The 13079-nt window shown below is 48.1% G+C and overlaps 12 protein-coding genes across 12 annotated transcripts; 5 read left to right on the forward strand and 7 right to left on the reverse strand.

Annotated features, from left to right (window-relative positions):
• Nucleotides 1–126: 126 nt before the first annotated feature.
• NEMAJ01_1507 (transcription initiation factor TFIID subunit 6) lies at nt 127–1266 on the forward strand (the record flags this gene model as incomplete). The annotated part of the gene is made up of 1 exon (XM_047915345.1): nt 127–1266. The coding sequence occupies one exon, from the start codon at nt 127–129 to the stop codon at nt 1264–1266; it is 1140 nt and encodes a 379-aa protein (XP_047771302.1).
• A 124-nt stretch (nt 1267–1390) lies between these two features.
• Nucleotides 1391–3964, reverse strand: NEMAJ01_1508 (importin subunit beta-1; the record flags this gene model as incomplete). The annotated part of the gene is made up of 1 exon (XM_047915346.1): nt 1391–3964. One exon carries the CDS (start codon nt 3962–3964, stop codon nt 1391–1393), a length of 2574 nt encoding a protein of 857 aa, XP_047771303.1.
• A 44-nt stretch (nt 3965–4008) lies between these two features.
• NEMAJ01_1509 (uncharacterized protein) lies at nt 4009–4344 on the reverse strand (the record flags this gene model as incomplete). Its single annotated transcript, XM_047915347.1, has 1 exon — nt 4009–4344. One exon carries the CDS (start codon nt 4342–4344, stop codon nt 4009–4011), a length of 336 nt encoding a protein of 111 aa, XP_047771304.1.
• Nucleotides 4345–4481: 137 nt separating this feature from the next.
• On the reverse strand, nt 4482–4820 carry NEMAJ01_1510 (uncharacterized protein; the record flags this gene model as incomplete). Its single annotated transcript, XM_047915348.1, has 1 exon — nt 4482–4820. The coding sequence occupies one exon, from the start codon at nt 4818–4820 to the stop codon at nt 4482–4484; it is 339 nt and encodes a 112-aa protein (XP_047771305.1).
• Nucleotides 4821–4892: 72 nt separating this feature from the next.
• On the reverse strand, nt 4893–5600 carry NEMAJ01_1511 (uncharacterized protein; the record flags this gene model as incomplete). Its single annotated transcript, XM_047915349.1, has 1 exon — nt 4893–5600. One exon carries the CDS (start codon nt 5598–5600, stop codon nt 4893–4895), a length of 708 nt encoding a protein of 235 aa, XP_047771306.1.
• Nucleotides 5601–6392: 792 nt separating this feature from the next.
• Nucleotides 6393–6842, forward strand: NEMAJ01_1512 (uncharacterized protein; the record flags this gene model as incomplete). The annotated part of the gene is made up of 1 exon (XM_047915350.1): nt 6393–6842. One exon carries the CDS (start codon nt 6393–6395, stop codon nt 6840–6842), a length of 450 nt encoding a protein of 149 aa, XP_047771307.1.
• Nucleotides 6827–8551, forward strand: NEMAJ01_1513 (uncharacterized protein; the record flags this gene model as incomplete). Its single annotated transcript, XM_047915351.1, has 1 exon — nt 6827–8551. One exon carries the CDS (start codon nt 6827–6829, stop codon nt 8549–8551), a length of 1725 nt encoding a protein of 574 aa, XP_047771308.1.
• A 468-nt stretch (nt 8552–9019) lies between these two features.
• NEMAJ01_1514 (uncharacterized protein) lies at nt 9020–9496 on the reverse strand (the record flags this gene model as incomplete). Its single annotated transcript, XM_047915352.1, has 1 exon — nt 9020–9496. The coding sequence occupies one exon, from the start codon at nt 9494–9496 to the stop codon at nt 9020–9022; it is 477 nt and encodes a 158-aa protein (XP_047771309.1).
• A 40-nt stretch (nt 9497–9536) lies between these two features.
• On the forward strand, nt 9537–10235 carry NEMAJ01_1515 (ubiquitin fusion degradation protein 1; the record flags this gene model as incomplete). Its single annotated transcript, XM_047915353.1, has 1 exon — nt 9537–10235. One exon carries the CDS (start codon nt 9537–9539, stop codon nt 10233–10235), a length of 699 nt encoding a protein of 232 aa, XP_047771310.1.
• A 391-nt stretch (nt 10236–10626) lies between these two features.
• NEMAJ01_1516 (uncharacterized protein) lies at nt 10627–11097 on the reverse strand (the record flags this gene model as incomplete). The annotated part of the gene is made up of 1 exon (XM_047915354.1): nt 10627–11097. One exon carries the CDS (start codon nt 11095–11097, stop codon nt 10627–10629), a length of 471 nt encoding a protein of 156 aa, XP_047771311.1.
• Nucleotides 11098–11206: 109 nt separating this feature from the next.
• Nucleotides 11207–11671, reverse strand: NEMAJ01_1517 (DNA-repair protein complementing XP-A cells; the record flags this gene model as incomplete). The annotated part of the gene is made up of 1 exon (XM_047915355.1): nt 11207–11671. One exon carries the CDS (start codon nt 11669–11671, stop codon nt 11207–11209), a length of 465 nt encoding a protein of 154 aa, XP_047771312.1.
• A 120-nt stretch (nt 11672–11791) lies between these two features.
• On the forward strand, nt 11792–12754 carry NEMAJ01_1518 (thioredoxin reductase (NADPH); the record flags this gene model as incomplete). The annotated part of the gene is made up of 1 exon (XM_047915356.1): nt 11792–12754. One exon carries the CDS (start codon nt 11792–11794, stop codon nt 12752–12754), a length of 963 nt encoding a protein of 320 aa, XP_047771313.1.
• Between the last annotated feature and the right edge of the window lie 325 nt (nt 12755–13079).

Consider the following 13079-nt stretch of genomic DNA (forward strand, 5'->3'; position numbering starts at 1 on the left):
CTGTGCTTCTTTGGCCCTGTGTTCTTCCCGGCCGGAAAGGAAGCGGGCACTTTCTGCAGCGTATGTGGAGGTGCTCGGCTCTGGAGCTTGCTCGGGTTTTTCTTCTTTTTGTTTTTTTATTTCGCAATGCTCTTCTCAATTGACACACTTAAGGCGTACGCGCAGTCAAAGGGCATTCCAGAAATAGAAGATGAAGACTTGAAGATTCTTGCACAAGATCTGGAATACCGCCTGAAGGAGCTCGCACAGGAGGCCGCCAAATTTATGCTGGCTTCAAAAAGATCTAAGCTGTCCATTGAAGATGTAAACTATGCGCTTCTCTCCAAAGAGGTGAATCCGCTGCTGGGATACAACACCAGCAACTCGCTCATGTTTAAGACAATTCCCGGGTCAAATCTTTACTACGTGCCGGACGAAGATCTGGACCTGGAGGGGATACTGAACTCTCCTCTGCCCAAGATACCAAACAAGCCCGTCATATCCAAGCACTGGCTGGCGATAGAGGGCGTCCAGCCGCAGATACCGCAAAACCCGCTTCCCATGGAAAAGATGCCGGAGACAAAAAAAGAAGACACTTTGGCTGCCATGAAGGAAGACATCGAAATACGAAACCACATGAAGCATCTTCTGTCAAAGGAGCTGCAGCTGTACTATGAAAAGATAGTGAGTTTTATAAAAGAGAAAGAAACAGTTTCTGTGGCTGCAGAGTGCCTCAAGAACGAGAGCGGAATACAGCAGCTGATTCCCTACTTCGTGCACTTCTTCAACGAGGAGATCCTCAAAAACCTCCGAAATGGGGAGTACCTAGTGAGCATCATAACGGTGTATGAGAGCCTTATTATGAACAAGCTGATATTTATAGAACCATACATGCACCAGATGCTGCCCTCCTTGCTTACTTGCGTTGTTGGAAAAAGCATAGGGATGGACGGAAAGGAAAAGGACGCCTGCGGGGAGGACTCCCCCCGGCTGGTTGCCCGGAGAAGGGCCTCTGCCACGATAAAGCACATTTACGACGTCTACTCTCTGTCCTACACCACGCTGGCGCCGCGGGTTCTTAATACGCTGCTGAAGACGTGGGCGGACTCTAACAAGACGCCCGAGTCGCACTATGGCGCAATATATTGCATGTGCAACTTGGGGGAAAAGGTGGTGGAAGGCGTTGTGCTGCCCTTCAAGAAGGAGTACCTCGAAAAAATAGACCCCGAGGCATACGCCCTGCCTATCTCCGTGCTGAAAAAATACACTGAGAGGCCGCAGAACTGAATACTTTTAAAATAAATTGCACACTTTATTATCTGCTCTTGCACGGCGCTGCCTGCGCAGGCCGCATTTTTCCTTTTTTCTGGTGCATGCACTGAATCGTGTAAGATATATTTATTTAATTGGTCTAATTTTTGTCAACATAGCTTATTTGGAGCCGTGTGGCAGTTGCCGCATCGCGCACCTCCCGCACTTCCGAGTGCACTTTTGCTCCAATAAACTGGAAGATCCAGGAGCTCTCCAGAACGGCCATAACCTCCGGATTTTCTCCTGTTCCGTAGAGAAGCCACGCATCAGATATCAGATACAGAGACTTGATCACGCATGCTGAGTCATTTGTTTCTGTGGCAATGGTTTTTACAATCTCCATAATATTTCCCATCTCCTGCGCCACCTGCTCACTCTTTCCGTCCGAAGACTGCACAATGCACGAGAGCAAAACAAGCAGCGACTCCCGAAGGGTAAGAATAAACCCGCTATCGCCTCCTTCGTCCTTCAGTTTGATGATGCTGCTGGAAATCGCCATTATCGGCTTCATGTACCTGTCGAAAACCATACCAACCGCCAGCGATATATCTGCAAATGTCGACACAGCTGTGGCCTTTGCCTCTCTCGGCAGGCTTGGAGACCGAACCGCCTGCACAAGCAGCGGCATGACCGTGTCTATGTACGCTGTGAATCCCAGCTGAATCGCTGCTGCAATTGAGCCTATACACACGATAAGGCTGGTTGCAAATATTGCAGCCCCCTCTTCTGCCTCCTCCTTCGCGCAGAACGTCGTCAAGTCTCTGACTATAAGGCACACCGCATCCTCTGCAAACATTCCAAAGTCAATTCCAAGCTTGTCTGCAAGCGCCCCCAGCGTAAGGTACGCCTCTGTGTACAGAGATATCAAATGCCCTCTGTGTATGATGAATATGCAGACCTGAACAATATCGGAGGAAGCCTGCAGTATCTGGTCGGGCAGGCACGTGTATATACAGGACTGGATCATATTCATGTAACACGAAAGCGTTTCCTCGTTTGCTGTTGAGTTTGCCAGCTCCGACCTTGTTCTGCTGATGATCTCCGACAGGAGAGAAAACACGCCCCCGTAGTTCCTCTGCGGCGCCGCCCTGACCACCTCGCTGATTGCCATGGACAAGGCCACCTTCAGCGTGTACTCGTTTTCCTGCAGAGTATTGAACGTGCTCGTAAGCGTCTCCAGGATCAGAGTAAAGTGTGCGCACACTGTATGCTCTCTGGTCGACTCGACTCTGGACGTCCGGGCTGTGCTCGCTATTCCCGCGAGTGTCCACGCTGCTGTCACTGAAGCCTCCGTGCGCAAAGACAGGAACTTCATGATCTTTCTTATTATGTCGTTTTCGAGCTGGCTCTGCTCCACCGCCGGGTATGCGAATTTGAATATTTTCTCAAGCACCCACATCGCGGAGTCCTGCACCACCTGGTTGTTTGCACCAAGCAGCTGGTCTATCAGAACCACCTCTCTCTTTATAAGCGTGCTCAGCGAGTTGACAGTGGCTTCATTAAGGACCGATCCCAACGCGATCATCGCAGCCTCGAGCTTAACCATGTCGTTGCACCCAAAAAAGCTCTCCAACGCTGTGGCCATGCTGACCGGGCTGTTGAACAGCTTGCTCACGATCTTTCCGCTGACTTTCTCGGGGACGCACTGCGCGATGGACTCAAGCAGCCACGCAGCCGCCTTGTGCGGCACCCACTCGTCAAACTGCTCCAGGTCTTTGTTCATGCAGAGAATCAGACACTGCCCCGCCAGCGCGGGGAACATCTTTCCAATGATCTCGCCCTCTCCTTCCATTTCCTGCTGTGTTATGGCGTGCCACATCTCTATTGCGGCCAGCACCTTCTTTTCGCTTTCCGAGTGCATGAACTCCAGGGCAATGTTTCCAAAAGCAAGCCCAACATATTTCACCACGTGGCTATAGTACATAAACAGAGTCCCTGTGTAGCACTGCATGGCCAGGCACGCAACGGCTTCGTTTTCTGATGCGCACGCGTTAAAAAGGGTCTCCATCACAATCATGCACTCGTTCTCGATCTGGACGTTGTATGAAATAAACTCCAGGCACCTGTCCAGGTTCTTGAGCGCACTTTTCTGCATCTCCGCATCCTGCGACCTTGCCCCGTCTACGAGAACTGTCAGAATGTGCCCCGAGGAGTGCACTATCATGTTCGCGTCCATGCCCGAAGTGTCCATGCACAGAACCCCAATAGTTTCCATCACGTTTATCTTGGCGGTGTTTGTCTTGGACCCCATAAACACCTCTGCCAAGTCTGAAAACACGCTCGGCCATCTTTTGCTGACAACCTCAAACCTAGCCACAGCCCCAAGACACTGCCCAAGAACTTCCCCAACGTGCCCTGTGCACAGATCTAGCCCGTGTATCATCTTCTTCTTTAAAAAGACCTTTTCCTCCTCCGTGAGAACAGACCACCTTCTGCCCACTTCTTCTCGCTTCTCCTCGGACTCCCATGAAAAAAGCGTTCTCAGCACAACTCCAGCCGTCACTGTATTGCTTATCGTGCCCACAGAAGGGTCTGTCAGAATGTTTAAAAGTTCCCCAATGAGGCTAGAAAAGTTTCGGTTGGATTCCTCAATAATATACTTTTCTGCCTCTTTTCTCTTAAGGTTGTCTATTCCTTGAAGACTGTTGAGAGAGCTAAGTACTTTCTGCTGCATAAAAAAAATAAAAACTTGAGCCAACCATATAACTTTATTTATGCTTATGCAGTGCTGTCGCTGTTGTTCTCTTGGCTGTTTGACGCGAAATCTTCTTCATCGCTTTCATCACTGCTGTAGTTTCCAGAGTCTGAGGCTTCATCTATATCTTCAAAACTTGAGTTGTCTCCGTCTAGTGTGGTAGAGTTGTCGTCCTCAAGAGTTCCATCATCTGTAAGAGTTGAAGAAGGGGTAACATCATCGGAAGGATCAGAAAGATCTTCGTCTTCTACACCTGTAGTTGGATCGCTCACATAGTCTTCTGTTGCGCTGTCGCTTGTCTCGTCGCTCTTTCTTTTTACTGGCTTCGCGTTTGAGCTTCCTTTGGATTGGTTAGTCATGGCAAGAATTTAAAATATTTTTCATTTATAGCTGCGTGTGCTAAGATTTTGGGCTACTTCCGATATGCACTTTGCAGGTCGCACTTCATTGCGCTGCAGTGGCATGCAAGAAGGCCCGGGCATAGACTGCGCCTGTGCTATTTCACAAAAAAGCGTTTCAGCATTTTTGCAGGGAGCGTGGCCATCGTGGATATCTTAGCCATTCCCCACATAACAAGCGCAACCATCTCTATAAGCAGGCCAAGTGTTATAAGCTTGAACGAGACAATAAACCCCAGGAAGAACAGCAAAATGCACTTTATATGGTCTAGGGACTTAATGGCCATAAGAACCCCCATAAACACCACTACATTGCCTGCGCGCATCAAGTGCGTGTCAAACAGCAGAAGCCCCAGGAAAATGAAAAACAGGCCTGCAGAGCCACAGGCGTATTTGGGCTTCATTAGCTCGTTAAGCGAAAGCCTTTGGTAAACCATTGAAAATTTTATTCTTGCTTCTCATTGTTTAATTTCCTTTGCCTATGGATGATTTGTCATCTGTAGTCGGGCTTATTCTTCGCAAAATGGAAGGGCTGGGACAATGTCTACAGCAATGCCAGCATCAGCATGTTTGCGGTCGTGCTCGTCCCGGTATATGTCCCAGTCTGTCTCCTTTATGCAGCTCTTGGCATTGTTAATAGCGAGAGTGGCTGCGTCTATTTCGGCTTTGGTCGCGGTTCTTCGGTTTCTTTTAAGAACTTTTTCAAGCTCAACGACGGTGCTCTCTACGAAAGGAGAGTCCGTGGAAGAGAGGCTGAAGCTCTCGGGGGCTGTGTACCTTATCACATGCGGTATGAAAAGGAGGAGACATCCAAGTAGCATGATCAAAACCTGCAGACCCGAAATTGAGCTTATAGAAGCTGCTATACCGCTAAACCACGACCTGGAGCTTCTAGGAGCGTGCGATCCCTCACATGCCTGGTCCTCTAACTGTACGAGTTCTGTGAAGGTCTGGAGCGGGCGCGCGCTGCTGGATGCCATTCTTTCCTGCACCCTTGACTCTATCCTGCCTGCATGCGAACTTCTGTTGTTGCTTACATAAGTTGCACTGCTCTCTGATCTTCCGCAGGAGCCTGTGCAAAGCAAAAGCTCCTTTTGTTGGGACCTATCTGCTATAATGTTTTGTATGAGCGGAAGGAATATAAAAAGCATCCCAAGTGTGTATAGAGAAATTTCGGTTATTGATCGGTACTCTGATGAAACCTTTAGAACCTTCATATTTCTAGCCCTATAAATTTTTTCATATTTAACTTTTTTACATTGAAAACCTGTTAAAAGCCGTTATTTTTCTGCCAGCAGAACCTTTTTTACTAGGGTATAGGAGGAAGCGCGGGACTTCTGGCCTTTTTTTGGCTCTATCACTTTTTAAGGCGGGGATGCCACGCAAACAGCGCGCATGCATGCATCATGGAGGCTGTGCGCAGCCAGAAATCTCTGCCGGATAAAGCATCGTGCCTGATTTTTTCTTGCTTCCAGCTTTGACTGCTTTTCTTATTTTCTAAAAAAGGATTATTGCATGCAGAAACTAATAAATCTAAAAAGGATAGAAAACACAGAACAGAGCCAAAGAACGGCGCACAACGGACCTTTTCTCCTTCCAGCCACTGCCGGCAGCATTAAGGGCGCTCTGTCTTTTTGTGGAAAAGCACCTGCACGAGCCCGCGTGTGAGCGCATAGCATATTTCTTGCTGGCCTCATATTTCATACTCCAGGTCGCACAGTATAAAGAAGTTTCGCAAAATGCGCCCAGGACCGGGCCGAAGAAATTATAGAAAAATGTGTGCAGGTTCTGACACAGCTGCAAAATGATTTGAGCTGCTCTTACCCTGCACTATTTATGTATGAGGGAATAGTCAGTCTTAATGCATAAAACACAGACGCTGTCTTCCTCACGTACAAAGTACAAGGGAATAAAAATAAGAAAATAAAAGTAGAAAAATGAAATTAGTTCTTAGTTTGCACCTTGCCTACATAGTTCTCTTGTTTTTGTCTTTCTTTAGACATTTTCTGATGCCTATGCACCGCGCAAAAGCGCAGGGGGTGGTGATGGACGAGATAAAGGACATTTACAACTCGTATTTGAGCGAGGCCTTCGCAAAAGGCGTGCCTGTGGAAACAGGCGCAACGCGAAAGCTGAGGGACCTGGTGGTATACAGCGACATCGTTGGGTTCGCCCGGGTAAGAGGTGTGCTTGAAAACCCTGCGGCAAAAAGGGCGGAAATTCTTCGCCTGCATGGAAGGCTAAAGAAAGCCATAAACCGGCCTAGGCGAGTATTCCTGCGGCACTCCAACGAGTGCAATTTGGGGCTTCTGTGCTCTCTAATGCTCCCTTCTGCCCTGGTCGTGCTCACCAACATGAAGGCGCTTATCAGGAAGTATCGACTCCGACACTGTTTCACAAAGTATATTTATGCGGGGATTGGAAAAAAAAGAAGCAGCAGAGAATGTGTACAGACATAAAAACAGATAAAGCAGAGATTTATATAAACAGTGCGCCTGAATGTGCAGATGCTCTGGTGAGCCTTTCCAAGGAGCACAAGAAGGCGCTAAGTAATTTCCGAGACCAGATCAGGTACAAGGACTACAAGGGGCTTATTAGGACGCTCAAAACGCTGGAGGAGATAATTAAAAGCCCAAGCAAGTACAAAATAGAGGACAAGTACAGGCAGCGGCACGAGATGATCCACGAAAACATTCTGCTGCTGAAGAACATTCTGATCAGTGACATAAAGTATAGCATATCCAACGAAAAGAGCCTGGACAAAAGCGCTGTGATGCTCTCCACGATTCTATCAGAAAAGTACGTGTCTGACGTGCAGAGGTCCATTGTCACATGGATGTCCAACAACGTGCAGACAGAGCACATGAAGGACCTGCAGAGGCTGGAAAAGCTTTCCGAAATTCCAAAAATACTCGAGCTTCTTCTTTCCATAAAAGACCGCGTGGGGATGAAAACCGCGCACCTGCCCATTTGGTGGAACATTTCCAAAGTGATTCTGTGCGACTTGACCATCATTGTGAAGAACAAGCTGATCCGGGTTGTTGACCGCGCGGAGTTTTCGTGCACAGAGTACCTGGAGGCGCTTTCGGCATGTATGGAGTTTGAAACCACCTACCTGACCAGCTACACCAACAGAAGAGGCGGCTCGCCGCGAGACGTCTCTGTGCTGAAGCTTTCAGAGTCTTCGCCCAGCCACCTGCGGCTGCTGGACGACATATCAACAGAAAGCCCCATATGCACAGAGGAGTTCGAGCCAAACAGCCTCACGCTCCCCTTTATTCCATACATACACATATACATCGAAAGCGAAATAAAGCCCCTAGCCACCAGAAACATGCTGTTTGTTGATAAAAGCGTGCACAGCAGCACATACTCTATATACACGCTCCTGAGCACAACACTCACGAAAATCGAGTACTTCAAGTTTCCTAGCGTCGGATACTCTTTTTTGTCTATCGTGGACAAAGCAGTTGCCAAGATCATAAGAAGGTCGCCATTTTCTGAGGCACACAAAAACTTCATGTCCGGCATTGAAACGGTGTATTACATCGAGCAGGTCACCCGAGAAATGCTGCAGAAGCTGCAGAAAACGTTCAACGTTGCGAGCAAGGCCTCTCCAGAGACCACGGACGCGCTTGACGACTTGCTGCACCGGGTGTATGCGTCGTACATGGTGAATATACAGGGCAAGCTTGCGTTTTTAAACAGAAAGGTGCTGAAGGCGCAAAAGCTGGACAAATTCTCTGGGGCTTTTCTGGGCGACCTCATCAAAGAAATCGATGCAATCTCTGCGGTGTCTTTTACACCATACGAGTACTTGGTGAAGGAGTGGCTGGACATATTTGGAGAGTGCATATTTCTGACGCTGGCGGAAATAAAGTTTGACAGGGCACAGGCAGAGCAAATACTGTGCTTCATGAGTGCTTTGGAAATTCCACTGAAAAGCGCCATACTCATGAAGCTGCACATGGACATACAGTACTCCATATTTGACAAGGCAAAGATCTTTTTGAAGCTGTTCCTGCTGGACCCCTCCGTGCCTGAGCTGTTTGTGCTGAACTTCAACACAATATCAAACGGGCTGTTTGCATTTCATCAGGTTCTCACAAAGATATCAAAAAAGCATCATAAAGGCCTTATTGCAGAGTTCAACAAGGCTGCAGGCTAGGCTCTTTGCGCCACCCCGGGTGCTATCATGCGCCAATCTCCCCGTCATACATACGTAAATAAATGTGAAACTTCGCTGTTTTTCTGGTTGCCTGCTTTCCAGACACGCGCAGCTCCAGCAGAGATGTTTGGGCTGCTTATTTTCCGATGTTTATTTTTCTGCAGGCCAGCCGAGCCATAACTCTCCTATGTAATTCGGGCAATTGGTGCAGCTGGCTCCGTGGCTCGTATAAGCGAATTGTTTTCTTTTGGCCTTTTTCTGTGCGAGGGCACCAAAAGCAAAATGTCTGTAGCGTGCTTTTCGAGCTTTCAACTAGCAAAGTTGCTGGCTTCTGGAAATCCGAGCCCCTCCTCCTGCTCGAGCAGCCCACAGCCGTGCAGACATCTCCACTGCATTTCACGCAAATCATACACACAGTTTATGTTTGATATGTGCTCGTGCAAGAGCGCCCTTCCTGCTCTGCTTCTTTTACTTTTTCTCGGCTATAAACTGCCGGGCATCTATTGCCGCCATGCTGCCTGTTCCTGCCAGGGAAATCATTTCTGTGCAATTGTTCAGCAGCTTTCCACACTTAAATATGAAGCTGCTGTCTTTTTTGTTTTCTATCTTGTTGTATACATCTTCTGTTGATAGTATTAGCGCATTCGCTACAACATCAGGCTCTCCTTCGATGCATATTCTTGCCGTGTTTTCCTCAATGACTATTTTCTTGACGTTGCTCTCTATTTTCTCGACCTGAAACTTCATTAGCTGCTTGTACGTGTTTTCATGGAACGCATCGTATGTTCCTGCCTCGTATCCCAGGTAGTTGTTTACGCCGGTGACTTCGATCTTTTCGTTCGGGCAGTTGATGTACAAAGTCTTGGTTTTCGACATTCCTGCGTATATGGCTGCAGTCATAGCCGAAATGTTCTTGCCTACTATTACAATGTCATACACCTTCATGCTGAGAAAATAAATTCGAAAATTATTGCTTATTTATTTCATGTTTAACAGAGGCGCCTCTGCAGAAAAAGACCTCGAGTGGATCCTGTTTCCAGAAAGGCATTCTCCCGAAAAGGTCGACTGCCACCACACGGGAAAAGTATTCCTGCCACAGATGTGTTTAATCGACTTGGACATAAAAAAGGTCGAGACTCCTTACATATTTAGAATATCTGCGCACAAGGACACGGTATACACGCACGTGGGCGTGCACGAGTTTATAGAGCCGTCTGACAGAGTGCAAATGCCCAACTGGCTCTACGACCAGCTGGCGCTTGACGGGTCTTCAGTGCGGGTGAGAAGCGTGTCTCTGCCAAAGGGGAACTTTATAAAGCTGCTTCCGCAGAGCCGAGACTTCCTGGACATTGAAAACCCGAAGGCAGCGCTTGAAAACTCTCTAAGGAACTACCAGGTCCTCAGCCAAGGCGACACAATTTCTCTGTACATGGAAAGCGAGTTCAAAAACATTTTATTCACGGTGGCTGAAATAAATCCTAAAGGAGAGGGCATAAGCATTGTAGATGTTGACCTGGAGGTGGACTTTCTTCCCCCTGTAGACTACACTGAGAGCGTTGCCGACCAGGGAGACTCTCTTGTGCAAATTGCGCCTGACGGAAGCGCGACCATCCAAGACCCTTCTTCGCCAAACAGCACAAACGTGTTTGGGGTGATCTTTATGAAAAGCGAGCAGCATTCCTGACAGACAGCCCCAGGAAGTGCAAGAGCTGCATGCAGTATTTTGTTCCAGCGGCATGCTCTATGAGTGAATGCAATTTCTGGGCGCTTTTTCTGACCGGAGCATGGGCCCAGGCCACACAGCCGCACTTGGAGGGCGGACTGCAGAGCACTGTGCCAGCATAAACAGAATCTTTGCGCCTTACAGAGCATAACTCGGCATGGCGCCCATCTTTAGTATCAGCACCCGCATGCATACCAACAACAGATAGCTGCTAAGCCTGTACTCCCTTTAAACCAAATGGGCGCAGGACAGGGCTGTTTGTTAATAAACTCGTAGATTTGTTTGTTTTTGTGGTTTAGGCCAAAATCTGTTTCTAAAAGAAAAAAGATGTGTTTTTTTGAAGTTTATCTGTTTATTTTTTTGCCTCTTTTAACATTTCCTCTACCTTCGACATCTTATTATAAAGCAACACATTCAAAACATCCATAAACTCGCGCCCTTGCTTTTCCTCCAGAAGCATGTTCAGTCTCTGCTTGTCCTTCACTTGCTTTATTTTGTCCTCCAAGTAGAACCATCGGTTTGCCTTCTTGTCCAGGCATGCATGCACTATCTTTTGGACCATCTCTTCGTGAACAACCGAGCCGTCGCTTAGACACCTGCATATCTGTTCCTCGTTGATGCCTTTCTCCTCTATAATTTTGTTGAAAGTCCACGCTCTGTTCCCTTGCACAATCTTGAAAACTCTTCTGTTCTCCGGATCGGTGCCAGAATACCACCGCAGGCCGTTGTCGTTGTAGTATATGGCCAGCCCCACCAAAATGCAAATCAATATAAGCGTGCAAACAGCCTCTACCACCTTTTTGTTTTCTTTAAATGTTCTCATGATTTTCTCTTTTTTATTTGAATTGGCTCGATTTATTGAATACTCTTTTTATTTCGTGTGTGTGTGTTTATTTATCAATGTTTGCGCTGTCTGATTGGGCTTTATGCACTTATATCTCCTCAACCTCAACCGCCAATCCACAGGCACACTTTCCCTCAGCGTCAAATGAATGCACGTGCACGGCCTCTTGCTTCATTTTGGGCTTAAGCGTCCTTCGAAGAAGCAGCAGCTTTTTTTTTATTGCTTTGCTTCTTCTCTCCTTCTGCTTCTCTTTCCGTGCTTCCTTTTCCTGCTCCACGTCTGCGTACTTCTGCTGCGACACTCTCTCCACGTCGGCCTTTCTGTACAGCATCATGGGCTTCCATCCTGCGTCTCTGGGGTTGACCATTTCCATCTTCGCCAGGCCCCTCAAGTCGTCTCTGCTGAGCAAGTAGTCCTTCACCGCAGTTGTCTGGGTGATTAGAGACAGCTTGCTCTTGCAGAGCCTGCAGTAGTTTACGTTGAACGCCTTTCTGATGCCCTGGTCCACTCCGTTCATTCCACACCCTTCGCATGTATACTCATCATATTGCATAATTTGCGCGTTTTTAGAAATATTTGTTGGTCCTTATTGCTCGAACTTTTTTTTGGAATGAACGCTTTGCAGGTAGGAGCCTATGCTGCATTTCTTCTTTTTCTTTTTTTTCGGCCCAGCATGGCTATTAGTGTGAACATTGAGTCTGTTGTCATTATAGGCAGTGGGCCTGCGGCCTTTTCAGCAGCTATTTATACGTCTAGGCACAGGCCCTTGATACTGGCTGGAGACTATTCTTCATCCTCGCAGCATCCAGGAGGGCAGCTAATGACCACTACGGGGGTGGACAACTACCCAGGGTTTCCCGAGGGAATTGAGGGCCCTCAATTGGTAGAGGTCTTTAAGGCGCATGCGGAAAAACATGCCAGAGTGGAAGAGCTGTGGGTCAAGTCGGTGTCAAAGGAAAATGACTGCTTTTTGCTAAGCACGTCCGAGGGAGTTATCAGAAGCAAAGGCGTCATTGTGGCCACCGGGTCTGTGGCCAGGAAGCTGGACACCCTTGGCGTGAGCGACTTCTGGCAGAAAGGAATCAGCGCGTGCGCCACCTGCGACGGATGGCTTTTCACAGACAAGGTGGTTGTGGTTATTGGCGGTGGGGACACTGCAATGGAGGAGGTGCAGTATCTCTCCCTGATAGCGAAGAAGGTTGTTTTGGTGCACAGGTCGGAAACATTCCGGGCACGTCCGGATCTTCTAAGCAAGATCAGGGGCTTGGAGAACGTGGAGATACTTCCGTGGAGCGTGCTTGTGGAGGCTGTTGGGGGAAAAACCCTGGAGAATGTTATGGTAAAGGACGTGCGAACCGGCGAAATCGCGAAAATAACCGCAGAAGGGCTGTTCTTTGCAATCGGGCACGACCCCTCTACAAGCTTCCTCGAGTCTTTGCAGCAAGAGACAGGGAAGCCCATCCTGCTAGATGGCGGATACATTGGAGCAAACAAAGAAAGCATGCAAACCGCGGTTGAAGGGCTTTTCGCTGCTGGGGACGTGCAGGACCACAAATACCGACAGGCCATAACAGCTGCCTACACCGGCATGCTGGCAGGGCAGTCGCTTTCCAGCTGGCTGGACTCCAAAAAATAAATATCTTTGCATTTACACATGCGCATGCACTTAACTGCACCTCTTTGGGCCCGCCCAGTCCCAAGTGCTTCCCCCGTGCGGATTTTGCAGGGCGTGTTTAGCCTTGGTTTTATAAACAAAGTGTACGAAAATTGTATTGCGAGCAGCTAGTAAAGTTTACGCTGTACACTTTTTATTTAAAGCAGACAAACACCTTCGACTAATCGCAGACGAAAACAGAAACAGTGCAGGCAATTAAGAAGGCTGCAAAGAGGCCTGGCAAAGCAAAAAACAAACGAGCATGCGTCTGTCACGTCTGTAGGGCTTCCATTCTGCACACAACAGG

Source organism: Nematocida major (assembly GCF_021653875.1).
Source record: "Nematocida major strain JUm2507 chromosome Unknown 2406, whole genome shotgun sequence".
NCBI lineage: Eukaryota > Fungi > Microsporidia > Nematocida > Nematocida major.